At 38.3% G+C, this 27,627-nt stretch overlaps 2 protein-coding genes across 8 annotated transcripts in view; both read right to left on the bottom strand.

Annotated features, from left to right (window-relative positions):
• fmnl3 (formin-like 3) overlaps positions 1-2,543 on the bottom strand; it is a 42,246-nt gene extending 39,703 nt beyond the window's left edge. For all 7 annotated transcript variants that reach the window (XR_015094077.1, XM_086068677.1, XM_086068675.1 and 4 more), the window contains exon 1: positions 2,080-2,543. Coding sequence is in view for 6 of the 7 variants with exons in the window: in XM_086068677.1 (XP_085924803.1) it covers positions 2,080-2,193 (114 nt within the window). In the remaining variant the exon portion in view is untranslated. The remainder of the gene's footprint in view (positions 1-2,079) is intronic.
• Positions 2,544-4,048: 1,505 nt separating this feature from the next.
• On the bottom strand, positions 4,049-27,527 carry esyt1a (extended synaptotagmin-like protein 1a). The gene is made up of 31 exons (XM_086068433.1): positions 26,684-27,527; positions 24,411-24,452; positions 21,766-21,900; positions 21,560-21,633; positions 21,333-21,405; positions 20,815-20,904; positions 20,446-20,501; positions 18,406-18,526; positions 18,102-18,278; positions 16,177-16,259; positions 16,000-16,048; positions 15,659-15,748; positions 14,101-14,196; positions 13,953-14,024; positions 12,836-12,922; positions 12,540-12,689; positions 11,984-12,166; positions 11,704-11,880; positions 11,532-11,614; positions 11,416-11,464; positions 11,248-11,337; positions 11,060-11,155; positions 10,698-10,769; positions 10,547-10,633; positions 9,246-9,392; positions 8,844-8,968; positions 8,100-8,195; positions 7,881-8,012; positions 6,636-6,741; positions 5,208-5,257; positions 4,049-5,127 (listed from the first exon to the last, which is right to left on the bottom strand). The coding sequence occupies exons 1-31, from the start codon at positions 27,020-27,022 to the stop codon at positions 5,100-5,102; spliced, it is 3,255 nt and encodes a 1,084-aa protein (XP_085924559.1). The 5' UTR covers positions 27,023-27,527; the 3' UTR covers positions 4,049-5,099.
• Between the last annotated feature and the right edge of the window lie 100 nt (positions 27,528-27,627).

Here is a 27,627-nt window from a genome sequence, read left to right on the forward strand (position 1 = left end):
TGCCACTACTACACAAATCGCCGCAATCCTTCCATTAATCATTTGATCCGCACATCTTTGCAGCTACGGAGGTGTACAATTTCATGCTGATACAAAATAGCTTTGTTAGTTTACTTGTAGTTATACCTAATGAAGTGGCCAGTGAGTGGCGATGGAAGAAGACATTGCAAATCAATGGATGGAAAATGCCAAGCAGCTGTTTCCAGCCACAGAAGACAGAAAGTGAGGGGTGAAAAGAATAGTGAAGACAAGAAGTATTCAGCTTGGCTTGCATTCGATTTGCAGGAATCCAACTCCTCCTCCGCCGGGGTCCTGCTAGAGTCATCAGGGCAGCAATATTACTACAGCAAGTGAGGACTGCTGCACACATGACATCATTCTGGTCTGCCGTCATCCCCCTGGGAGAGCCGTGCGCTTTTGTCCAGGAGGATGGGCAGTCACGGTGGACGCACACACATCCATTTACTCCCGTTCACACCAGAAGACCATCATGCAACAGGCAGTGGTCCAGCAGAGCCAATGTCAAAATAGCCTTTTTTGAACTTAGCGCAGCCGCTTTGATGGCAGCTACGAAAACATACAGCAGGAAGCAATCTGCCTAATTTAAGAATATTTTGGTGGAAGTATAAAAATAAAAGCGCCAAACCCATTGCCAGATGAAAAGAAGAGCGACCTTGTCTTCCTGAAAAGCCACATGAAGAGCCTCAAATTGATGTACCTTTATCTCACAGGCAAGAGGCGAGCAGGCCACCATTGTTTGATAAGACGACTAAAATATACAAGCTTGTTATGCTTTCCCACCAAGCGGAGGAAATGTCGCTATACTAGGGAGCAGGGTGGAGAACTTGTGACAGAATCACAACATAAATGTTGAGTCTGCTGTCGCCTTGCCTAGAAATCTTCACTGTGCGGCTGCACATAATAACAGTGACAGATTTGGACTTGTGAGTGTACGTGCACTTTGGTGATAAATGTGAGGATTTCAAGATTTGTTTGCAGGCGACGCCATGACTACAGACGGACGTCAAACCATCAGTCACGTGTCTAAGAAAAGTACAGTAATGAAAATGACTCAAGCGGTGAGTCTTGCTGTGTTGTAATGTGTCTGACCGTCATCTACGCTTTTGAAAAACCTGGACAAGGAGGTGTTTAATGGATTCTTGCAGAGTAAATCTTGCTTATAAATGTCACTCAAAGTGATGTCATTATTTTATTCTTAGAAAAAGTATGTCATTGTTCAATGGTCTTCTATTCCTGACGATGTTTGTTTCTTTACATCAAAGCAGGTAGACTTTATGAGGACATTCAACTTCTATGACTAATAAAAGGCAGCCAGTCAACTAAAAAAAAATATGTTTACCCTACAGAGAAGGGAAACTCTGTGGAAATGTCTTCACTTTGTCATGAACAGTAGAACAATCAAATCAAAAGTGGGAGATAAACGAAACAAAAACACAAGAAGAACCAAAAGTGGAAAGTCTTTTCATGTTGTAAAAAGCCCCAAAACTTCACACTGGATGACAGTCACTTGACAGTAGAAGTGGGTGTTGACTGAAAGCTCATCATTACAAGAGCTCAACTTCTTTGTGATCAACGTGTGTGTGTGTGTTGTGTGTGTGTTTGTGTGAAAGGGCGACAGGGCGAGCGAGAGGGGGAATGTTGTTTTTACATGTTTAGCCTGCAGTACCCACACCGAATGCGTTTAATACGGTCACATCCCCAACCCTCCCATTTTGTGCCGCGCTGCGTTCACGGTTTCAGCCAAATGCTGAGTTGTCTGACTTTTGGGGGAGACAAAAGAACCACAGGAGAGGAGGGGGTATCAGAGGCGGTATAAGGGGCGGGCCACCACAGGTCTCATTTCAAATACAAATTGTTTATTATTAAAAAAAAAAAGAAAAAAGTTTCATTAGCCAACGTTTTGTATTTCTTTTAGGTGCAATAAAGGGCTCGTGAGAGATCACACGTGGGGTGAACTACAAAGTTTTTACACATTCAACGTAGCTCAGTGTCATTTTGATACCAATATGAAATGGTTATAATAAAAAAAATAATAATAATAAAAAAGGCCAAACTTACTAAAACGATAGCGAACTTCTCCTCCAGCTCGGTGGGGTCCGGCATGGGCACCTTCAGTGGCATAATATGATGCTTCATCTCCGACTGGCCGTCCACACTTTCAATATTACCCATTTTTGTTGTCCCAGCAGTGTCGTATCCTCTTTATTAGACACTTTGCAAAACAGTTTTAAATTAATCCAAGCCACATAAAAAATATCTCCAAATATTCCAGTTATGTGATCAACGTAATAATCCAAAAGATCCACTTCTCCCATGTAAAAACTGACAGTGCAGTAGTCTCGTTTTACAAAGTCCAAATGCCATTTATTCACGCGTTTGCAGTCCACTCTTCTTTGGTACTGTTTTCCGTTCCGGGCCCAAGTTTCCGCTTTTCCTTCCACGGCTGTTTCGCGTCTAACTTTCAAAATCGCAAGCGGCACTTGAGAAGTTGCTGCTTGACTTTCTTTCTTGGCTACGACGTGTTTCCATTCATTATTGTTGTGTGATCCTGATTAGGCTCCACAAAGTAGGTGGGGCTTCTTGTGCCAGTGCGAGAATGGCTATTGGTCCAAACACATGTCAATCACGCCCTCACCCTGCCCACGCCTTTCACATCTGCAGCCACAGTCCCCAAAGCAGCGGTGGAAGCAGCTGGTCACAAGATAGGTAGCAGATTGGCTCCACCTTGAGGTAACATACGGTTATTGCAATTAAACGTTGCTTAGGCACTCGTTGCCGTTGAATACAGTAAACCCCCGGTATTCGCGAAGAAACTGGCTAGAATTATACCACAAACCATTATCCCCAAATCACTTAAATATGAATGAATCAACTTATCATTGGTATATTTTTTCTCGAAGCGAAATAATTAAAAAATATTTTTTTATTATGAACAAAAAAGTTAGAATTTTAGAAAATCCTCCTATTTCCTCAGTTCGATAAAGTCCTTAAAAATCCTCATCTTTACAGTAATTGACAAGAACATTAATTAACATTTAATATTGTTTACCATTTTGTCCGTCATCACATCTTGATGATGGGAAATATATATTTTTGCTTTATTGCAGACTCCTCAGCTGACACCGACAGCATTGCTTCATTTTCATCACAATGCGCCAACAAGTTTTTGCTAACTTCTTACTGAATCATTTCAGAACATGCACAGTAAGAAGATGGAATATATGCTGATCGATAGCATGCAAAGGGAGGATTGAACACTCGCAATCCAAACAATTATGATAGATTAAGCGTGAAACAACAGTTGAAACATTAATCTTTATTAAAAACTCATTCACTGCCATTGACGGCTATAAATGTCAAAAATTCATTTGAACTATTTTGATTAGTTTCACATTTTTTTCCACTTTTGTTAACAAGAGTATGAAAACCTAGATTTTGTTCATCGTACGTTTAGAACAGATATAACATTTGTGATTAATCGTGAGTGACTATTGAAGTCATGCGATTAATTACAATTAAAAATGTTAATCGTCTGACGCCCCTCATTTTTAAGAATTGTTTCAATTTTTTAATTAGGGGCATCAGGCGACTAACATTTTTAATTGTAATCAATCGCATGACTTCACTAGTTAACTCACGATTAAGCACACATTTTATATCTGTTCTAAATATACAATTTTTTTCTAGGTTTTCATACTCTTGTTAAAAAAAAAAAAGTGGGGGGAAATGTGAAACTAATGGAAATAATTCAAATAAATTTTTGACGTCTATAGCCGTCAATGGCAGTGAATGAGTTAATCATCCATCCTCAAAATTTCAGGCCCTAATGTTAAGTCCGCCCTTGATCTTACGTTCCCATTAACAGTAATCGGCCACACATGATTTGATGTCGGCACTTCACAAGCTCTTTACTTAGGCACCATCTTGTTGCGTTACACGGCCCCAAAATACACGGAGGTGATTCTACTACTTAATAGTGGGACATTTGGTGTTCATTTGGACTCAAATTAAAAGACAAACAAACCAATCATGGGAATGCAAACTTTATTCAACAACTTCAAAGCTGATATTCTATTTTGTAAATGAAGTTCTAAAAATATACAGCAGTTTTTAATGTCACCATTAAGACTGTTTTCTTTTCCAAATACACACATGAGTGTCAAGAGGGTCTTCGTGATAAAGTGACAGCCGTGCAACACAAAGTCCAACTACGACTTCCTACTCTATTTTCTAATTTCTTGCAGTGAAACAGCTGCTTTGTGTGATAAACGAGGCGCACAGCGTTAAACCGTTGCACCTCGCATGATAAATGCAAGAGAGCAAGCATGCCATGAGTTTGAAGTACCGTCAAAGTGTCATCGTCATAAAAGCACAGTGATTGAGACCGCTGACAGTTCCACAGCTCTGTCGTCAAAAGGTAAATACGAGGTTCTCATTTTGTAATACTTCAATTTATAAAAGCAACATTCATCACAAAACTCCGGCTAAAGCATATAAAACTTCATTTGGAAGATCATTGTGAAACACTGATAAACCATGAAAAGTTGTGTAATACTTAAGGCAACGATATAAACACACAAACAAAGCAATATCAGCATCTGTATTAAGATTGTAAAAAAACAAAATTCTAATCTCTTTCAGTCAGGTTGGAGGCTATAAATTTGTACAACATTGCCCTACCTTTGGATGTTAAGCCTTTTTGAGAATAAAAATTATAATAGGACTTTTACAAGCTTATATATTATCCTTTCATATAATTGTATGCAACATACAAACTGGTAATTTATGCAACATAGTTGCATTATTAAACATCTATTCAGCCAAATATTCTACTAAAAAACATGTCTAAGACAGCAAGGATGCAGTACTGCGAAACCATATAGCCGACAAGCGAGTATCTCCTCATAAATACTGATGCATTGCTGTTTTATGAAGCAGATGTTTTGTCGTTTTTTCTTCTTCTCTTCTTCAGCAAAGTTGGAAAATGCCGTTAAAGCCGAATATACACGCACAATTCACAGAACACAGAAGCGACACTAAATGTTAAATAGTACCGAAGAGATCAGCAATTCCTTCTTCTAGGTCGACTCTGGTACCAAATCATACCTGCAAAGATAGAAAACTTGCTGACTGGCTTGGCATATATTTGAACAGTCCTCATTGCAGCAAGCAGTTTCAATGTTTACCATTGTGTGACGCCAGTCTTCAGGTCGATTTGGTCCAGGTCCAGCTGCAGCTGCAGGCAATTAGGAACATGTTGAGAATAACTTATGCTAAAATATGCTAACTTGGTGTAATATGGTGTTGTTTATTAATATGTATTTTCAAATGTAAACTAGGAATGCACATATTATGCCCTAGTGAGTGGAGTATTTTGACACTGTCATGTGGGATTTGCTTAACTACTTTAACAGTACTTATTGTCACTGCCAGGTGGGAAACTCACGTGTCCAAATATGGTGACTACCCCTTACCCATCACAACTCAACACTAGTGGTCTTTTCTAGGGGCGCAACAATACGTGTATCTGTGTAGAATTGTTCGATATGACTGATAAGAACACACAGAAGATAGGTGATTTATCAAATTAATTTTCGACAAGGTGCCTTTTTATTTTGCCATATACTCTATATATGGTTCTAACTTCTAAGTATGAACAGCAGAAAATAAGGCAGGTATTGCTATACCATACTTAAAGCTATACCATATTTAAAAATTGTACTTTTCGGTCGAAACAAAAATGTTGGTAATATCAATAAACCACAAATTAAATAAAAATTACTGGGGGGTCGGGAGGGGGGTGGGGGGCTGGTGGTAACGTAAAAAATATTGAACCAAACGGTGAATTTTGTGTATCGTTGTGCTGTTTTCTTCCATGTTCGCTTTTCCCCCCCAAACAATATTAAAAAAATATGAACTCATTCACTGCCATTGACGACTATAGACGTAAAAAATTCTTGTGAACTATTTCTATTAGTTTAACTTTTTTTTTCATTTCATTAAATGTTTTATGAAAACCTAGATTATTTTATTGTACATTTATAACATATAAAATTATCATGCAATTAATTAAGATTAGACGTCCCTTTTTTTTTATTTTATTAGGCCCGTCAGGTGATTACAATTTTTAATTGTAATTAATCACATGACTTCACTTGTTAACTAACGATTAATCACAAATGTTATATCTGTTCTAAATGTACAATATTTTATTTCTAGGTTTTCATACTCTTGTTAGCAAAAGTGGGGAAAAAATGTTAAACTAATAGAAATAGTTCAAATGAATTTTTGACGTCTATAGCCGTCAATGGCAGTGAATGATTTATAAAAAAAAAAAAAGTGAGGTTAGATGCATTTGAGGCCTGTTTTGATAAATGGTATACCGCTTTGTTGCAGAAAGAAGCACATCAGCCACAAAAGGTAAGTTTGTGTTCCGATGAACATCCGCCGATTACACTGCTTAGTCAGCTCATCATTTTCTTTCTAACATCACTCATTGATTGGCTCATACACTTTTTGATGCAGCCCTCGAGTTGGCTAATTGCGGTATAGCTATGGCTGTTAAGTACAATTTTTTTTTACTGCAGAATGTAGTTCATGATAGCACTGCTTACTTTGCCAATAAGCTCCCTCTCTCTGCTCATGAAGGAGACGCTGTTCTTCACAGACAGATCCAGCTTCCTCTGTGCTGACTCCTCCAAAGAGAGGTCAAAGTCAAACCTACAGAAAAGAAGAAAGGCACAAGTGGCATCACTGAAAGGATGCATACTGTATTATAAAAGAAAATTGCATTTGAACTGCTTTTAATACATAATGTATTAATCGATGTCTGCCCATCCAGTGAAGTAAGCCCTGTGAAATATTTTTTTCAGCCAAGTACCCTCTAACCAGCGCAAAGCATTTCTGATTGAAGAAAAAAAAAAAGAAAGAAAAGAAAACCGAGTCTGATTTATTATTTAACTTTGGAACTCTATTTGTATTTATGCGGTCTCTTGAACTATTTGGAAATAAAAAGATGGAATAAAAATAAATACATAAATAATTTAATTATAAAGATTTGTGCACATACAGATTATTATCAACATAAAGTGTCATCTTTTGGAATTTTAAATAAAGTTTTCAAGTGATTGACGGGTGATTCTAGGTGGCATATGAAAAGTTGGGTCAAACCATTCTGGTGTGGGGGGAATGCTGGGTTTTTAGGACACTGAAATTCAATTGCCTACTGAATATAAAATTCATTCTATTAAGTTATATATGTTTTAGAAATATTTATATATACTTTTTAAAATATATTTTAAAATCTCATGTACCCCCTGAGTGCCTTCACGTACCCCCAGGGGTACTCGTACCCCCATTTGAGAACCACTGTCAAGAGCAAGTAGTTTATGGCTTGTTTGCATGGGAAAGATCCGTCCAACTCAAAAACCGAGTAGTTTCAACAGCACTGATACAAGTCAAATTCTGTCATTCTTTATCCTTTGCGTTATTTTGACATCAGTACATTTGACTAAAAAGCAATTTCCATAGAAACGGCAAATTTACAGCTAATACAAACAAAACACAAATCAAATACATGGGAAAAAATCCAGTCTTACTGGAATGTCTGCTTCACAAAATTGTTTAAAAACAAGGTGGCACGGGACTGCATAACTCTACAACCTTATAGATTTTGTTTGAAGAACATAAAAAAAGAATTAAAAAAAAAAGTCAGCAGGCCACAGGACAGAAAATGACACCAAATCCAGCAAGTATGGAGGAGTTTGATTAAGAATGCCAGATCTGTTGTTATGACAAATCAAATCTGTTTAAAACTGTAAATAAAATACACACATAATATGTCTGCTTTAACGTCTCACCTCTCGCTAAATTCTGGGTTGAGGTCCCTCTTCTTGGTGGCAGTTCTCCTCTTAGTGGTTGCTTTCTTGTCAGGCAGCAGCATGAAAGTAACATAAGGGTCGGCTCCATCTTTGGAGCAGGCTATCAGGGCTCTGCAGGTGCGTACACAAAATCTTTACAAACTGTTCTCAGTGGAAAAATACCAGTGAAGTATCACACGTGGGAATAGAAAGTAAGACCTGCAAGCATGGACGGTGATGAAAAGCCTGCTCTCCTCTGTGGAGTATGCGATGGTGAGCTTCACTTGGCTTGAAACATTTGTGGTATCACTGCCCCTTAAGACCACAAATAACATGTTTATATGTTGGATAATGTATCTATTAGGGGTGGGAATCTTTCAATGTCTCACGATTCGATTCCGATTTTTGGGTGTGCGATTCGATTCAGAATCGGTTTTCAGTTAAGAACGCTCTTTGATTCAAATTGATTTGATTGACAATGATTTTCAATCTATAGATGTGCAAGGAATTGTAATGATCTACTCCAGTCTGACTCGCTAATGCTAATTAGCGCGCTACTCGCGGCACTTTTATCACTCAAAACAACGGCTCCACACTGAAAAAAAACTAACTTTTATTGGAAAAACTTGATCGTGACTTTTTCCTTCTACTCTCTAATGTGGCTACAACTTAACAGTGTATTAGACCGCGTGGAACCACACTGCCCCTCAGTGGCCAAAATGGGTACAACACAAACAGTGCTCCAAATAAAGGCACACACAGACAAAGGCGAGACAGTATAAAATAATTTAAATAAAATCGATTCTGAATCGTACTAAATGAGAATCTCGATTTTTATGAAAATCGATATTTTGGGCACACCCCTAGTATCTATCATTACCAACGGTATGTATTGATCATCGGTGATTTAATTCTAATCAAATAGCCTACAATATGATTCACAATGGAGCAATGATTACTCACATAGCGAACCCAGTTCGGTGTCTTAGGTCCAGATGGGAGGGATCCCATCTGGGAATGGCCACTTCTCCGGGGCTGTCATTATCCCCTGGGGCCCTGCGGCATACCGCCAACTGAGTGTCCAAGATCTGCAATAATAGGAGACAACAACACAATAGCACATGTTGCTTTTGCATTTGAGCAAACAAGCAACTGCTGTATCATGTTACAATTACTATTTACAGTATCTCATTTACAGTACAAGCTATATGATAGCCAGTGTTTTGTTATCCCTTGTAATCACCATTGTTTGAAATGAAAATAGATATGATGGCAAATAAATATGTGCAAACTTGCAAAATGTTCATCACCAAGAATAAAACATTGTGTACAACTGAAACTATATGCAGGCAGCATTAACAGCACCTTGAGCGTCACCCTCAGCAGGATCTGGCTCTCGGGCAGAGCTCCATCCAAGGCAAGCCAGCGGTCCAGCACCAAATTCGGCTCAGCCATCACCTCTCTGAGAGCGAGGGTCAAAGAACCAAGAGCCTGGCCCCAACTATGAGAGAGCTAATAGGAAACAGACACAAATTCATTGGCTGCTGCAGTTTAAAAAGAAAACAAAAAAAACGGTAATGTACCAGAATTTTACTTTTTATTTTACAGTTTTTGTCCTGTATTTTAAAAATACCATTTAATTTACAAAAATAATTTACATGTCAAATGTAAATTAACATGAAATCACTGTAACTAAAAACACACAATATTTCTGTGCCTTTACAAAAAAAAAAACTTCATTAGAAATCGTTAAAATATGTTCACAAATGTATTGTACTTTCACAAATATTTGTCTGTTATTTAAGGGAATAAAATGTAAAATTCAACTTTAAAAACCTTTAAAAAAAGAAAAAAACTGAGAAATTAACAGTATTTTTATTTTATTTTACCATAATTGTTTTGTGAATTGACAAAAAAAAAAGTGAAAATAACTACAATTTCTGTAATGACATATATATGGTAGCATTCATTATATTAACATTTATTTTAAAAGGACATCTAATGAGATATAGACTGTAAAAAAATATTTTGTAAAAAAAACTGTTATTTTCCGGCAGCTGGGGTACCAGAAAAATACATTGAAATAACAGGAAATTACTTTCTCGTAAAGTTTTTAACTGTAATTTTAACAAGCTTGAGAGGATGAATAATAACCAAAGCAATTGGACTTACGGATGCTTCCTCTGCTGAGGCATCAGCACTACCAAGTATACATTTCATGAGATCTAAAATTGTTGTGTATACTTGAGCAAAATGCTAAACTCCTAATGCTGTGTCATTAGAAGGTGAATGAATAGTCAAAATGTAAAGTGGTTTGAGAGCCTTGGGAAAATGCTATATAAATGAATTACAGTACACTTTTGCAATTTTAAAACCAATATCTAGTTTTTCAACAGTTATTGGCCATGTTTTGAAAGATTAATCACTTTTTTTGGGGTCATATACTGTTATATTACATACAATCTTGTGTAAAATTACAGTTAAAAACTGTACTTTAATTAAGGAAAAAACTGTGTTTTGAGAAAGTAATTATCTGTTATTTCACAGTGTTTTTCTGGCGCACCAGCTGCCGGAAAATTCCCGTTTTTTAAACGATTCTTTATTTTCTTACAGTGTGCCTCATCCGTACAAAATGCTCAAACGTAGAAAAAGCCGATGACTCTCACCTTCACTGTGAGCGTTTCATCTCTGGGATCTCGAACCAAGAAATGAAATCCTTCATCCCATCGAGGCGATGTGGAGCGCTCACAGACCTTAGCAAAAAGTGGATAGGCGTCAGGACATGTCAGGGTGCATTCACACACACATGGTCTTTACCTTAGTTCGGTGGGATACGTTCTTTAGAAAAACCTCGGCTCCAACTTTTGGCTCTTTCCCATTTTTCTTCAACTGAAATTTAGAACAGTGTTAAAAAAAAAAAAGGCAGGCGTGCAAAGTGCTAGCAGATATATTTTATGAAAATATAAATGTTAAATAAATTAATTTAAAATAAATAAATACATACATTGAATTAATTAATTACAATTTAGAAAGTCCCCACTATTATCATTATTCTCTTCACTTGTAACACTTTACATTCCCTAATATGGTTATTGTTATGTGCCTCAAAACACGCTGATGCCCAGTCAGTGAACTTTTCCCCACTTTGCTTTGAGATCAATGTGACCGTGTGGTCTTACTGGCAGGCCGTGAGCACGCTCCACATAAACAAAGAGCACGGCTGCCGATGGCACCGCTTTGTTCTGGAATAACTGCTGCGACTGGTACTGCAGAATCTTTATAAAAGTGGGAGAAAAAAAAGAGAGATTCATTCAGAGTGAAGGAAAAGAGTCCACAGATTCCCTATGGATGATATTTCATTTCAAACCTGTTCCAGTCTGGGTAGGTCAGACACCCTTGGCAGCCATTCTAGCAGCAGGTGAACTCGACCGGACTTGACGTCATTCAAAGTGTACCACTGTAACAACATCAGCATGAATCAACCATTAAAAAATAAAAAAAAAGCTTCAAATCGATTCTGCAACATGTCACATACCGTATCGATGAACTGTGCACTGATGATATCACGTAAATTCAGTTTGAACCTGCAAAGAGATGACTCAGCTGTGTGCTGTGCAAGAGAGCGTTTTGATTTGTAAAGTGATGACTCACCTTCCCAGAAAGTCATCCTGATCGATGTCCTTATCAAATAATTCAAACTGGATCTCTTGGCCAGGAAGCTGCGTCAGAATCACCTGAGAATCACATGAACATTGTATGACGTTCGTTGTGAGCCACCCAAGCACACACACAATAAATACATTTTTAAAAAAACTGACAAAACCTCATAGAGTTCATTCCAGATTGGATTGAGGTTCTCTTTGATGGTGTGGCTGCGGAAGGTCATACCAGCCACACGGATCTTGACATAAGGGTCACTCTTCCCTTTGACCATGCCCCCCATGAAGTTGTCCTTGGCTATCAGATTTTGGGCCTCCAGTAGATGGATTCGAAGCACGCCCTGTGGATAAAGCAGGCATTGTTCGGTATCTGACAATTGTTCATTTCCTGCAACTAAATGCTTAAAATGACCATTTTTGTTCCAAATCCGTTTTGATTACTACCTCCGTTGCAAACTCAGGGTCGGGTGTGGTGTGCTGCGGGCGCGACGGTGGAGGTTTCGCTAACCCGCCAGGCCCCATCGGGTTTAGTTGTGCTGTGATCCCCCCGTGACCAGGACCTGAACCTGGAGTTAATGGGCGGGGCGAAGGTGTGGTGGGTGTTGCATCATCGCTAAGCCACAAAACCTAGAGGCATACAAAAGATTGTCAGTAGCAAGAAGAGTTTAATAAAAAAGTTGCCATGAAGTCCAATTTGAAGCTTCATGATGCAAGAAAGAGGCAATAGACTACAACATGGATAATATAAGCCTCTTGCAATGCTTTCTACATTTTGAAAATATGCTTGACAGTTTGGAGGAATATTTTGCACCTTGCAAAGCATTCTAAACAACCATGAATTTAGAAAATTGGATATGCATAGATGTACCAAAAATATATGTAACAGTGGCAATATTATTACAAATACTATTTAACTCCCCTGCTGTATTTTCAATAGAGCAGCGTTTGAATTTGTGTGATTACCTACAGTGCAGCATGAGCTTTTGTGTAAATAACCAACCCTCAGAACAATTTTGATGTAGACGCGGCTAGCAGAACCCGAATTCTCCAACTGGAACCACTGGTCCATGGTGAGTTCAGAGGACCCCAGGAGGCGTGCTAGGGGGATGGTCAGACTGCCCAGTGAGAAAGCTCGGTCGTCATCCTTAACCTGATTTGACACACAGCAGGAACAGCATGACAAGCTACGCTAACACTTCCATGTTGTTGAGGGAAGAAACAGAGAGAAGGGGGGGGGGGGGGGGGGGACAAATCAATATAGGTGGAGTGATGAAAGTCAACAATCAAAACACTTACTTGAATGTCGATATCTTGTTTGCGAGGATCCTGAATGAAGAAGGTAAATGCATCCTCCCACACAGGGTTGCTGCAACCGTAACACGTCTGTAGAGGAAACGGGTTGATTGTATGTTACAATCAGGGTTGGGAGGGTTACTTTTAAAATGTATTCCGTTACAGTTACAAGTTACCTGCTAAAAAATGTAGTTAGTAACGTAATCCTAGTACCATAATATTAAAGTAATGTAACTTGATTATTTAGGATTACTTTTGGATTACTCCAATACCGAGTATGCTCGTGAAGACAAAATAAAAATAAATATTACCACAACGATAGGGTAGCCTACAAATAGCAAAAATCTTTGTGTAATTTAAAAGCATGTATTGATTGATTGATTGATTGATGTCCATATGCTGTTTTCGAACTGTCACTGAAAGCATATAGATAGATAGATAGATAGATAGATAGATAGATAGATAGATAGATAGATAGATAGATAGATAGATAGATAGATAGATAGATAGATAGATAGATAGATAGATAGATAGATAGATAGATAGATACAGTTGTCCAATGAGGATGACAATGTATGACATCAACTGCAAAATTAATTTTTATCCCAGTCACAAGTTTAGCCGTGTATATGTTGTGTATGATGTTTAAATAGTGAATTGGTGGGAGGAAGATTTGTTTGGAAGGAGTAACTCACATTGTGGTTTTAGGCTAGCGGGCTAGCTAGCAAGAAGCTACAGCGCGTAGCTTGCCGCTGGACTCTCAGCTCAAACTTTCGCTCCGAGTAAGTTTCAGTGAATACCGGTCGCCATTTCCTCCTCCCGTCCGTGAAGCTTTTTCAAACTGCCAGCGTGTGGAGGACACGACGAGTCAGTACGTTTGTCCCCACCTCCCCTACATGTAGCAACGGTCCCACTCGCGCGGGCGGGCGTGCACGCGCTCTCTCTCTCTCATCGTAGAAATTGTAATCCTCATTTTTAATAAATGTACCTGTAATCTGATGACATGTTTTTTTCCTGTAACTGTAAGGGAATACAGTTACATTTTTTTGGTAATCTGATTACGTAACGGCGGTACATGTATTCCGTTACTCCCCTGGTTACAATAAACACTTTCAATTACCTTGCTCTCTCTAGTTGTATCCTGAATGGAAATTTGCACCATTGGGCTTGGGTCCTTATTGCCCTTTCGCATCTGAAACATGATCAAATCATATGACAGTGTGCACAAGTTCAAAAAAGATACAGCATAAAAGAGAGAACCATCTTACAGGCAGCTCATGAGCTTGATCGAGATAGATGGCCAAGATGGCAGCTGATGGTGGATCTGCGGTTTTGCTGGTCAGGTTCTGGTTTCTCTGGATCACCTGGAGGACAAAGAAGAAGAAAGGAGACACAAGAAAGATAAGTTACAATTTCCATTCATGTTAAGTGTTGGTTGACAGCTCCCGGGAGAGGTAAACTATTTGTGGTCCCCAACCACCAGGTCGCGAACCGATACCTGTACATGGGACATTGGGTACTGACTGTGCCACACAGAACAAAAAAATATTTTATTGGTCCATCAGCCAGCAAGAAGTTTTATTTTGAAAATAAAAAGTGGGGGTCCCCATGGACGAAGGGGCCCGGAAAAACTAAATACTAAATTAGAATATTAAAAAGAATATTAAAAAATGTATTGTTAAATCTGAATAAGACAGTTGCTCCATCAACAGATCTACAAGTAAAAAAAAGTTTTTTGTCTTTTTAAAAGACTAGAATTTAGCATTGGGCTTTGTGTACATTGGGTGAAATACAACATAGAAAATGACTAATGAATACAGTACTTTAATAATATATATGTAAATATACAGTATGAGAATGCTATAAATAAAAACCTGGAAACACCTGCTGGAATGTGATTATTTTATATATGACATTACATGTGCTGAGGAAATAGGTAACGACCAATCGTGGCTCAGTTTGCTGACCAAATCCAGAGAACAGGTGAGCCATGATTGGTCGTTACCTATTTCCTCAGCACATGTGATGTCATCTTCAATCGACAACAAGTGGAAACAGTTTTTAAAGGTATTAATTGTACAAGAAAAATAATAAAGTTATCAAATTCATTCTGGACAAAATATATTTTTACTGCTGAAAATAGCTCAATGACTTAAGTATCCCTTTAAGCACTAATGTTCCTGGCTCATTTGGATCTGCTAAGCAAAAGTGCCAGAAACTAAAATAAATCACAATAAACATTTTTTTTTTACAATAATATGTTCTATGCAACCCCACTAGTCTAAATATGGTATTTTGATTAATATTATGTTAGTGGAATACGAGTTAAGCAACAAAATCGTTTTTATCAATGTCCGAAGCTGGCCATTTTGCCACTTGCTGTCGAGTGAAAATGACATCACAGTTGCTCAGGGAACAACCAATCACAGCTCACCTTCAGAAAACAGGTGAGCGGTGATTGATCGTTGCCTGAGCTTGAGCAACCGTGATCAGTCGAAAGCAAGTGGCAAAATGGCCGCCCCTGGGATGGATGAAACGGTCTGTATTTTGCTTCATAACCCATATTCCACAAATATAATATTAATCAGAATGTCATGTTTAGACTAGTGAGGTCACATATACCTAATTATTGTCATGAAATGTTTAAAAGGTTGACTTCTTCTTTAAAATGTGCCAATAGGATGAAATGAACATGCTTTATAAACTTTGAACTGCACTTTAGGATTTAATACTACCATGACTATTCAGTGTCTCCAGTAAAAAAATGTTTTTTATTTTGAATAAAGTCAAACAAGACTCCAATGCTGGATGATAATTTTGTTTCACCTCGGTCAACCTGTCAGCAGAAGACAGCAGAGACAGCCACTCCAGTCGGAGGTGAACGCTGCCGGATGGGACGTCGCTCAGATTGAACCACTGTACACAAAAACATCCGAGTCACATAAACACAACACATATCTTTGTCCTTTCATCACAAATTCCAATCCCAAAGAGGGTGCCAGAGAGGGTCACAAGAATTTACATGTGACCCTTGTCTGGCGTCACATGCTAACAGGATTACAAAAGTCTTGCTCTGCCTTTTTTTTTTTTTTAAGTGTAAGCACTTGAAGTACGAGCGAGACAAAAACAAACCAAATTGGACGCTGAAGCCATTAGAAGCAACTTACATCATCCACAACTCTGGCTTGTTTCACGATATCAAGATCCACCTTCACTCTGAAAGAGACACGAGAAGCTGGATGAAAGGTACAAGACCTTGAAATGCATCGTCAGATTGACAGATTGACCATCAAACATGCGACGTGATGTGAGACACACAAATTACATGAGAATGAGTAAGATACCTGCCCAGGAAGTCATCCTGGTCTGGGTCTTTGTCAAAGACTTCCACTTCCAACTCCTGACCAGGAACTTCATGGACAATCACCTGACACACGTACAGTCACATCAATGGACAACACACACACACACACACACACACACACACACACACACACACACACACACACACACACACACACACACACACACACACACACACACACACACACACACAACACACAGTAAACACTGAGCAACACATCACAACAAGACAACACAATCACAATGGCAAAAAAATAAATGCTACCCTACTCAATTTCATAATTTAGAGTGAGTTTTGGTTGAACTTTTAAGTGGCACAAATGTTTGTCCCCAACCAAAGGAGAAGACAAACATACCCATGAGAGAAACGTTTCCGCAAAGACTTGCTTATCACAGAAGTTGCGATTTCCTGCTTCAAATGAAGATAAAATCTCCACTGAAGTGTTTATCTCTGAAAGCGTGTGCAGTGCAAAGTCAGAAACGCACTGAATCATCCACTACAAGAAGTCAAAGCAGCACCAAATAAACCGCTATTGCCGACTCATACGTTCGAAGAAGTGCAGCACTCGGTTACCATGGTAACGCCACCTATCTCATGTTGTGGGCGTATTTGGAAGAGAGTAAGTCAAATATTTAAATTTTAATAAAAGTATTTTTTGTGTGGACAAGTGAATTTGAGTATCCCATGAAAAAAAAATAGTAAATATTTTGCAAGGAGAGATTTTGACAAAATTTTACTAGGTTTTTTTTTTTTTTTTAGTCACTCAAGGGTTGAGGAACAACAAACCCGCAAATCAAGCTGTTCTGTGGGCATGTCTACTGAATGCACTGAAACCACACCCCAATCAACTGTCAACGATCGAGCAAATACCACTACTACGACCTGAAAGTACAGTACAGACCTGAGAGTACATTTTACTCAACAACAAAAAAAAGGCTATTTGGTCCCACTTTAAACAAAGTAAAATTTAAACATCGAAAAGGGTAAGTACAATATTTAAATTTTAATAAAGGTATTTTTTAGTGTGGACAAGAGAATTTGCCTATCCCCTGAAAAAAAACGAGTAAAGATTTCCAAGGAGAGACAAAATTGTACTAGTTTTTTTATTTTCTTTTAAGTAAAGTCACTCAAGGGTTGAGGAACAACAAACCCGCAACTTCAGACAGCCAATCTGCTTCCTGATCCATGCCACCCCTACTGTGTGTTAGTTAGTATATCGCTTGTGTCAGCTGGAATATTTGTACCTCGTCGTTTTTTTTGGTCTCCTTTTGGATGTTAGCAAACAGTAGGCGAAAGGAGTGGCATAGCTCAAGTGGTAGAGTTTCCCAAGCTGAAGGTTGTGTGTTCATTCCTCAAACTTTTTTTTAAATAAACTAATCAAATGTACACACAAAAAAAGTCATTCTAAAATAAAATTTAAAAAATGCTAGGTTTTTGTCACGGGATAGGCAATAACACTGAAAAAATACTTAAAAATTGTATCTGAATAATTTACTCTCTTCCAAGTGTAAATTTGACTCTGTTTAGAATAGGACCAAATAGACTATTTTTAGGGTCAAATGTACTCTACAATAGGGATGTATCGATAAGGGTAATATCATGAAATATAATATAAATATAGTATTAAAAGCAGCACATATCTGTTAAAAAAAAGTCAGGTTGATTTCCATTTGTGCAGTTCAAGCACCCTCTGGCATCTAGTTTTTTTTAGTGCCGTTTAATTTTCACAAGGCATGTTTTGGCCCTTCTATGTTTAAAATCCACGCTTGTGAACCGAGTCAATATTTGGATAGTAATAATAATAAGTGCCTCAATATTAAGTGGTATTACAGATTGTAGGTTGATTATACGCATTGTTGTTATGCACAAAAGCACAATATTTTCATAAAAACACACCACTCTCACCTCATACATTTCCCTCCACTGTGGGTTGAGGTTGCTGTCCACATGATGTGAGGTAAAGATTTGCGTTCCCACACGAAGCACAGCATACGGGTCTGACTTGCCGTCAATCAGGCCCTTGATGACGGTGTCCTTAGCGGTCAGATCCTCGGCCTCCAGCAGGTGTATACGCACAACTCCCTAATATTTGCAGACAGGTGCAGAAGGGCATCAATTCCAGTCTGCTGCGTGGCAATTCAGGTTATGTGTTTTCTGGCAACGTGGAATTGCACCAGTGACCCAGGCCATGTATGACAGAGACGGTTACCCTTGGGAGAGGGGAGCGGAGCTGCGCAACCTGCAGGTCGGCCACCAGGGGAATGGTGAGACGGTTGGGGAGGACCAGCTGGGAGGCTATTGCATCCATTATCATAGTGTCCGACATGGCACTGCAATGAATGCAAGGATGATGTTGGGGACACACGGGGACGGGACACACGGACAAAACAGGAAGCGTCTACAGCACTGCAAACAGTGACAGTTTTCAAAATCATAGCCAACACTTGCTGGCTGTACACAGTGACAATGCAATTTTGAAACTGACATGTTATTTATAGCCATAACAGTGTTGCCAAAATTGCATTTTCACTCATTTTAATTTTGAAAAATGAGCTTGTGTCATTTTTGACGGTTCCACTCCCATTTATTTATTTATTTTAATCACATTCATACGGAAGCGTATTGCATTCACTTGAAAAAAAAACAGTCCTGTTTTTCTGACAAATTTTTGGGGGGGAGCTTTGTTTTTGAGTATTATTATATTATTAGTATTATTATGTTTTATTGATTTTTTCCCCTGTTTTTTTTGTTGTAATTTTTTGTTTTGTTTTTAAATATATATTTTCCTCTGTTTTTCTGAATATTTTTGTTCCTGTTTTTCAGAGTAATTTTTCTCTGTTTTATAAAATATGTTTTTATTTTTTTAAAGGGGTTTTCCCTCAGAGATTAGAGAACAAACCACAATACAGTATACACATTCATTCCTTTATTGAGAGCCAGTAAGTAAACATGACCATCTTATTGCATATGGAGGTATGCAGGAAAGTGTCCGCTTCTGCTATTAGCGAGTCTGCAACAAGTCACTTGGGGTTCAGAGGTAAAAAAAAAAAAAATTTACTTAATAATTTTTTTTCAGTTTTTTTAAATATATTGTTTTCTGTTATTCTGAATAACTGTTATTCTGAGAAAAATTGCTACTGTTTTTCTCAGTAATTTCTCCTCCTGGTTTTCTGAATACTTTTTTCCAGCCTGTTTTTCTGAATATTTTTTTGACAGAAAAAAAATCTGAAAAACAGAAAGAAAAAAAAATAACTCAATAAAACAAAGCTCCCCCCAAAAATTTGTCAGCAAAACAGGAGTTGTTTTTTTTGTTTCCAAATGAATGCAATACGCTTCCGTACATTTAGGCTGAATTTACATTGTTTAAAGACAATGAATCATGGGCCTTCAAATGAATGAAGTCTTAAAATGAGGTGGGTTATAAAGACAAAAATATTATTGCAACAAGTTGCAACATGCAAGGCAGGCATCAAACCCAATTCTGCAATGATTTAAATGCCAAAATACAGTGAATAACATATTCACTTGAATATGTCTCAAACAACTGCAAAATAATACTTGTTTTTTACTAACACCATGAGCGGTATTAATAATAGTAATAATATTAGTAAATGTTGTTCATTATTGCTGTTATGTAGTGCACTGCATCAAAATGAGTAATATTTTAATATTTTGGTTACTTCAATAAGTAGCACGAAGGAGGCAAAATATTAACTCATTCACTGCCATTGACGGCTATAGACGTCAAAAATTCATTCGAACTATTTCTATGAATTTAATATTTTTTTCCACTTTTGTTAACAAGAGTATGGAAACCTAGAAAAAAATATATTGTACATTTAGACCAGATATCATGAGTTAACTATTGAAGTCATGTGATTAATTACAATTTAAAATTGTAGATTAGATGTAAAAGATTATTAAAAATGTGATTACATTTTTTTGATAGTAATTAATCGCATGACTTCACTAGTAACAATTAATCACACATTTTATATCTGTTCTAAATGTACAATAAAAAAATATAGGTTTTCATACTCTGTGACTATGACTCTATACAAAAGTAGAAAAAAATGTTAAACTAATAGAAATAGTTCAAATTAATTTTTGACGTCTCGAGCCGTCAATGGCAGTGAATGAGTTAAAAAAAAATTCTCACTTTGATGCAATTGATTGTGGATCTCTCCAATGCAGCATTTTTGCAACTTTGCTGTGCAGTGCAGGGTTAAAAGTGAACTTGTCAACTCACTTCAATCCAGGAATATCCAATAGGTTGGTCAGGCCAGTCCAGTTGATGTCCAGTTTCTATCACACAATGAGAGTTGAGAAACCATATGCAAATGAGAAGCAGTTAACATTTCGCTATGACACCCACCCAAAGCTAGGACAGACCAATCACAGTGCAGCAACACTCTAACACTTTCCTAACATTTTACCATGTTCCTATTTTGGACTTAAAGTGTTTTTGCTCATTTTCATGGTTAAAGGTTGCGCTTGTGACAAGTGATACACAGTTTTTCAGTTTCCAAAAAATAAACACACACTTTTATTTGTTCCAAGGTGAGAAATCTGTAAAATAATGCTGACTTGAGTGAAAGTTAGCCGAAGTGAAACTCACCGGTCGGCGGATAAAAAACATGGTGATGGCTCCAACTAGCGGAATGTCTCCAATCAGAGGCTCAAGGATCACACGAAGCTTGCCATTGAGCTATGGAGGAAAGCACTGGGATCATTCACTGAACTACAACGTCGGAAAATGTTATGCTGCACAGTGGTGCCTTGGGATATGAGTGACACAACATGGCCCAACAGTTAGCGGGCTGCTTCAGCGCACTGGTGTACTCGTTTAGTGAAACTCTTTGTTTGGCTTCATACTTGTATTATACTGCCCCCGGTGGCCAAGTCACGCAACCCAAAAGGAGCTGCAATTAATTTCTTACGAATTATTTTCACATTCTATTCAATTATACTATGACTCTATGTTTTTGTTAAGTACAATATCATAGAAGTTTATTATATATATATATATATTTTTTTAAATTTTTGTAGGGAGACTGGAGTGGCATTTACTTCAATGAGGAAATATGATTTGAGGTACGGGAATGGTCATCTCAAGGCACCACTGTATGTCCATACCTGAATTCCTTTGACGCCAGCTTTGCAGAAGTACTTTTTGATTTCTACATTGATCTCGGTGTCACCAGCATAGCTGCAGGTAGACGCATGTTTAAATAAGGAAAGCAGCTGATGTGGTGAGCTTATGAAACTGTTTTGTCTTAAATAAACATGCAAGGACAAACTTCTTGAGCTGAAGGACCATCTCACTGTCTGACTAGACAGACTGGTTTCATACACAAAATTACCTGAGGTACAAATCCAACATGACTTGTCTCCTATCGTGTTCTGTGTGAGCCTTCACGCCGACTACTTTCAAAGCCTGTGAACACAACAGCTGCGATTACACACACCAAAGGCAAACAGGCTAATGGCAAGTAAGGGTGCTAGTAAACAACATTTTTCTGGTCAACAACTGCTCATTTTTAAAGATGTATGGGGGCCAATCCGATACCTTGTCCCCTAGATTGACTTTGGTGAAGCTGAGGGTTTGCAGATGAATACTGGAGGCTCGGATGGTTGGGGCGATGGTCTCCAGAAGTAACTTTTCCAGAAACTGGCCTATGAAGGGCCACGCTTGCTGCAGGATCTAAACAAAGAAGGTGTATTGATTAAAGCTAAATATAAAAGTACGGAAGCGTATTGCATTCACTTGGGGGAAAAAAAGTCCTGTTTTTCTGACTAATTTTTGAGTATTTTTTTATGTTTATTGATTTTTTTTCTGTTTTATTGAATATTTGTTTCCCTGTTTTTTAGGGTTTTTTTCTGTTTAAGAAAAATATTTTCCTCTGTTTTTCTGAATATTTTTTTCTGTTTTTCTGAGTAATTGTTCCCTGTTTTATAAAATAATTATTTTTCTGTTTTTCTGAATATTTTTTTAAAAAAGGTTTTCCCTCAGAGATTAGAGAACAAACCACAATACAGTATACACATTCATTCCTTTATTGAGAAGCAGAAAGTAAACATGACCATCTTATTGCATATGGAGGTAGGCGGGAAAGTGTCCGCTTCTGCTATTAGCGAGTCTGCAACAAGTCACTTGGGGTTCAGAGGTAAAAAAAAATTAAATAAACATTTACTCCGAAAAACAGAGCTGGTGTTCTGTTTTTGGGAGTAATTTTTAAAAAAATATATATTATGTTTTCTTGAATATTTGTTTCTGTTTTTTAAAATAATTTTTTGCCCTGTTTTTCTGAGTAATTTTTCCTCCTGTTTTTCTGAATATTTTTTCTGCTTGTTTTTCTGAATATTTTTGATAGAAAAAAATATTTAATAAAACAGAAAAAAATATTCAAAAAAACAGAAAATAAAAATAAAAAATACTAAAAAAAACAAAGCCCCCCCCCAAAAAAATGTTCCTCCTGTTTTTCTGAATAATTTTTTCCAGCCTGTTTTTCTGAATATTTTTTTGACAGAAAAAAAATTCAGAAAAACAGAAGAAAAAAAATAACTCAATAAAACAAAGCTCCCCCAAAAAATTAGTCAGAAAAACAAGAGGTTTTTTTTTTCAAGTGAATGCAATACGCTTCCGTAATAAACATGTACTGCTTTCTGTACTTTTTGTGTGCTCAGAAAGCATTTAATTATGACTTTTAACTATTCTCCTTGGAACAATTTCAGATTGGATGTTATCGTCTTTTGTTGGTTTACGTAACATGAAAATCTCCCTAAGAACACTCCACAGAAAACATACAATTGAGAAAATTGCCATTAATTGGACAGTTATATAATACACTACACTTTATAACTATAATCAAACATTGGTTAATCAGGCCCAAATGTACTGTTTGTACTACAGATTATTTTTAACTGCACTGCTGCCTCACCACTATCTAAAAGACTCTTTCAAAAACAAAACATTTCCAAAATGTTGTTACCATGGAAACAAGCCCCAAAAACAACATTGCTTTGAGCTAAAATCCCCTTAAAAGAGAAGTCAACCATAAACATTTATTGACAATAATAAGTTATATCTGACCTCACTGGTCTAATTAAACATGATATTTTGATTAATAATGCATTTGTGGAATATGAGTTATGCAGCAAAATCCGGTCGTTTTTTATCCATCTCAGGGGGCGGCCATTTTGCCATTTGCTGTTGACTTGAGATGACATCACAGTTGTTCAGGGCTCAGGCAATGGCCAATCACCACTCAGTGGCAAAATGGCCGCCCTTTGATATTGTTCAAAACTGCTGGATCCTTAAGTCATATTCCACTAACGCAATATTAACCAGAATATTGTATTAAAACTAGCAAGGCTGCATAGAACTTATTATTGTCTCAACGAATATTTCCTGATTAAATAAAAGTAAGATGAATCTTCTTCTTTTTTTTTCCTTTCGGCTTTTCTCTTCATACTACATGTGCGTGAAAGTAAAGCAACTATCCACCCACACATCACAGCAAAGGGCAAAAGTGTGGTAAACACAAGCTGGTTGTTTCCGTTGCAGCTGCAAAAAAACATTCACAGAGAAAACAACCTAAATGCTGCTCTCAATCATCACTAATTCAGTTTTGTAATTTAACAAATTAAATGCTCTCCAGTTAATAGTATGATCATGCAGCACAGATCAAAGCACAGCGGACTATTTTGTGTTGACTGCGAGACAACATCTTCATCTGCTGAACTGTAGAACGTGCAAGCTACGAAGAAGAAAAATCTGCACGATTGAAAAAACAAATTCAACCAATTACTCTCAAGACAATGTAGGCCTCTGACATTAAAGTTCATCATATTTTTTCCTTCCACAAGGACATTCGCAGTATTAGTATTCACATCCACATTTTGCCTTTGTTGATGTGAGGTCTGCGCACTGGCAAGGAGGCTGAGATATCGTTCCAGCCACTTTCCCTGCAGCTTAATTAAACAAGTGAATAGTCGGCACTGCACTGATGGAGAGGGTGCAAAAGGAGGCAGGGTCATCTCAAGTCCACAAAAGCATTCTTTACTGAGTAGGTGCAAAATGTTCAAAAATATTCAAGTGAATTATGAAACATTAGGAATTGTTTGTCCAGAATATCCCAGCTGACTATGGCCTATATATGCCCTAGACTGGTCATCATAAATAAATAAATAAATAAATAAATAAAAACTGACCTTGTTCAGCCACTCTGCTTTTTCCACATCTGGGAAGTTGACCTGTAAAGAATGAACAAAGGTCAGACAGGCAGCGTGAAATGGTGAGCAGCTTACATAGTAGAATCATTGGGAACAATATATATGAATTCCTCAGCATAGTTTTTTTTTTAATACAGCAAAATCTCCAAAGTCGACATTTTAGGGAACAAAGAGCATATTATTTGAGGCTTAGCATCTAAAACGATTAACTGCACATGCATGTTTTGCTTTTTATTTGGCTGTTTATGCTTCTTCTTTTTTTTGTGGACATCAGTGAGGGTAAAGAGGAAAAAGTTGATGATGAGCCTTGGAATTGGAAATTGAAGGTACTGTGACATAAAGAATTACCTGCATTTTTGAACTAGCTGCTCATTTTGCGTATGGCTAAAGCAACAATAAGTCAACATTAAAAAAAAAAGTAGACCTGAATACTTATATGAATTTAATGATGAGAATATAATTTGTTATTTACTGTATTGCAGTTGGCTTATTGATAAAATGGTACGGTATGTGACGTATGTCAATTATGAATGCGCATTGGCCTCTTTTTTTGTTTTGATGGCCGATATATTAAAAACTGTTATTTTTATTCCGACGTGCGCTTTTCTCCTCCGTCTGCTCTGAGTCAGCGGCTGTTGACTCCCTCCGCCCACAGCACCATCTGATTGGTTGCACGTGCAGTGCTAACAGCCAATAAGCAGCAATTAACGGCTATAAGCCCGCGAGCTAACCGTTAGCTTGTGGGCTATTAGGTTAGCTCGCGGGCTAACCATATAGTCGTTTTTTAGCGGCAATTTGAAAGTTATCTCGGGGTTAACATGTGGGTGAATGGTTAGCCCGCAAGCTAACAGTTAGCCCGCAAATGAGCAGCTATTTGGGAGTTTTAGTTGGTGTAATAGCTGATGGCAAACAAAAAAACATTAACAGAAGCCCAGAGCAATGGTAGTTATTACAAAAAAAACGGTCAGCAGGTGGCAGCAGAGTATAAGAGATCAACTGGGGCCATGTTGCAACATGTTGCCAGTGTTTTTAACAGGTTTGTGAATAATGATGAAACTAAGCTATATTCTAATGCTAATTGCTGCAAAATGGAAACAGATACAAATAGTTTTTTTTCCTGATGAAAGAAGAGACTCTAATCTTTCTTTTTGTAGGTTCCATGTTTTTATAGCAATAGAGCACAATATTCTGTGGGCCAAAATCTGTCAAAATCCAGTAAAACAGCCAGGAGCGAAGGGGATTGCTTCTGTGAAAATGGCTGGGAGTGAATGAGTTAAGCTAAGTTAAGTGCTGGAGTTTTTATTATTATTTTATTAATAAAAATTGACACCAACTTTTTTTTTCTGAAAATGTATATCGGCTTCAAATATCGGTTATCGGCCTCCCTGACTACCGATAATCGGTATCGGTCCTGAAAAAAAAGCATATCTCTATTTGAAAATGTTAAAATGTTACTTAAAAACACTGGCTGTAAATAAAGGTTTCATAAGGTTGATGGTTAATTTTCATTAGAAATTCGAAGCAACTGGACTCTAATATAATTAAACTTCTCTTTTCCTGAATGTTGAATGCTAATTCTGATGCAATTTGTCAAGTGATAATGGCATGAGAAAGAAAGAGAAATGGCAGGAACTGCAGCCAAAAACACACTCTGAAAGCAGTAGATCACACTGAAGGCGACAATGGATTTTGCACCCGTGACACTTGATGTTTTACAGCTTGGGAACATGTGTACCCTTTTGGGCCCTGGAAAAGATTTCAGTAAATTAGCCCTCATGGGTGTATTAGTGGCAATTGCACCTTTCTCAGCTCACACTGTCATTATTTCTCAGTCTGAGATCATTCGATTGTCTTTTTTTCTCTCTAACACACACACACACACATACAGTAGCTTATCCTCTCACGCTCTCTTTCCAGATATGGTGGTCCTGGTCCACCGCTCATAAGTTCATGAGCTGCTCCATGCATTTTTTTTCCTCACGTGTAATCTCCAAATGTCTCTTTTCCCACTGCAAAACTGACGTGAAATCCTATTCAGTTCAGAATAGATGAATTAACCATGCAGGCACTGCATACTTAAAATGTGCTAGTCAAGGGAGGAGGCTAAATTAAAACAAACTTGCTCTGAGGTCTTATTAAGAGGAAATAATAAGCACCCAATAAGCGATACACAGTGGGCACCTCAGGCTGACTTTGACACACGAAACTGCGGAGAATGGCCACGCGGTGGGAGTTCACTTCATAGTCCTTACCCAGGGAGGCAGATCCCGTTTGAATCGGAAGATCTTCTCTGTCGTGAACTCCATCTCGTTTTCCAAGAGGTACATGGCCGCGTTGAGCCTCCTCGCTTTATCCTGTCGACTGTGCTTCCATCCCATGTAGACGACGAGCCCGACCAGGACCACGGTGATACTGAGGCCATAATATCCAGCCAGGTAGACGGGCACGAGCGCGCCCAGGCATTTGGCGAAGGACCACAGGGCTCCCACCACGCGCTCTCCTGCGGGAGCTTGTTCCGGGGGCGAGGTCCGGGCCGCCCCCGCTGTGCCTCCTCTCATGCCTGCCTGTGCCTCCTCTTCCGCGGATGGCATCGCACGCACGACCCGTTACTTCTCCGCTTTTTGACTTCAGCTCGCACCGCCCCTTCTTTATTTTTTTTTATTTTTTTTTTCTTCTTACCCTCTGCTTATCCGAGTTATCTCACAACGTGGACAGATGGCCGCTTGCGAGGCAGCTTGCGTGGATTAAATCATGATGAGATTCCGCTCTTCATTCTCTCTCGCCTCGGTTCCGCAGAGCACCAAAAACGACCCATTCGCGTTCGGTGGACGTGTCTTCTGCAGGCAGCGGCGAGCTTTTAGGGCGGGCTCTCTGTGCTCCCAGCCCTCTTGCGCGTCAAAGTCGGCGGGTTGACGCTAAATCCCGCAATTAACTCACATGCGCGAGCGTATAGCCTCATGCGCAGGAAGGACCATCAAACCAATATACGCGACAAAAATAATCGCGCACGCACGCGCACGCCTCAGCATCTCGCCATGCAACGACGGGCCAGCGATATCTTTACATAACAGGCACGGGAGCTGCATGCTGCGTGCATGCACAAGTGATCATCTACTGCGGCAGCCTGCTGAGCACGATAACAGGTTTATAATAGAGCGGCCAACAAACTTAATGTACTGCACACGCAAGCAACACT

Source organism: Leptonotus elevatus, chromosome 2 (genome assembly GCF_054856555.1).
Source record: "Leptonotus elevatus isolate MCC_2025b chromosome 2, RoL_Lele_1.0, whole genome shotgun sequence".
NCBI lineage: Eukaryota > Metazoa > Chordata > Actinopteri > Syngnathiformes > Syngnathidae > Leptonotus > Leptonotus elevatus.

What these genes read in the sequence shown, in the direction of transcription:
- esyt1a (XM_086068433.1), bottom strand. Translation starts at nt 27,022, where the DNA reads ATGCCATCCGCGGAAGAGGAGGCACAGGCAGGCATGAGAGGAGGCACA. An exon ending in CTGGCGTCAAAGGAATTCAG is followed by an intron (nt 20,905 to 21,332) that starts GTATGGACATAC and finishes TTTCCTCCATAG; the next exon opens with CTCAATGGCAAGCTTCGTGT. An exon ending in AAGCCAGAGTTGTGGATGAT is followed by an intron (nt 15,749 to 15,999) that starts GTAAGTTGCTTC and finishes TTTTGTGTACAG; the next exon opens with TGGTTCAATCTGAGCGACGT.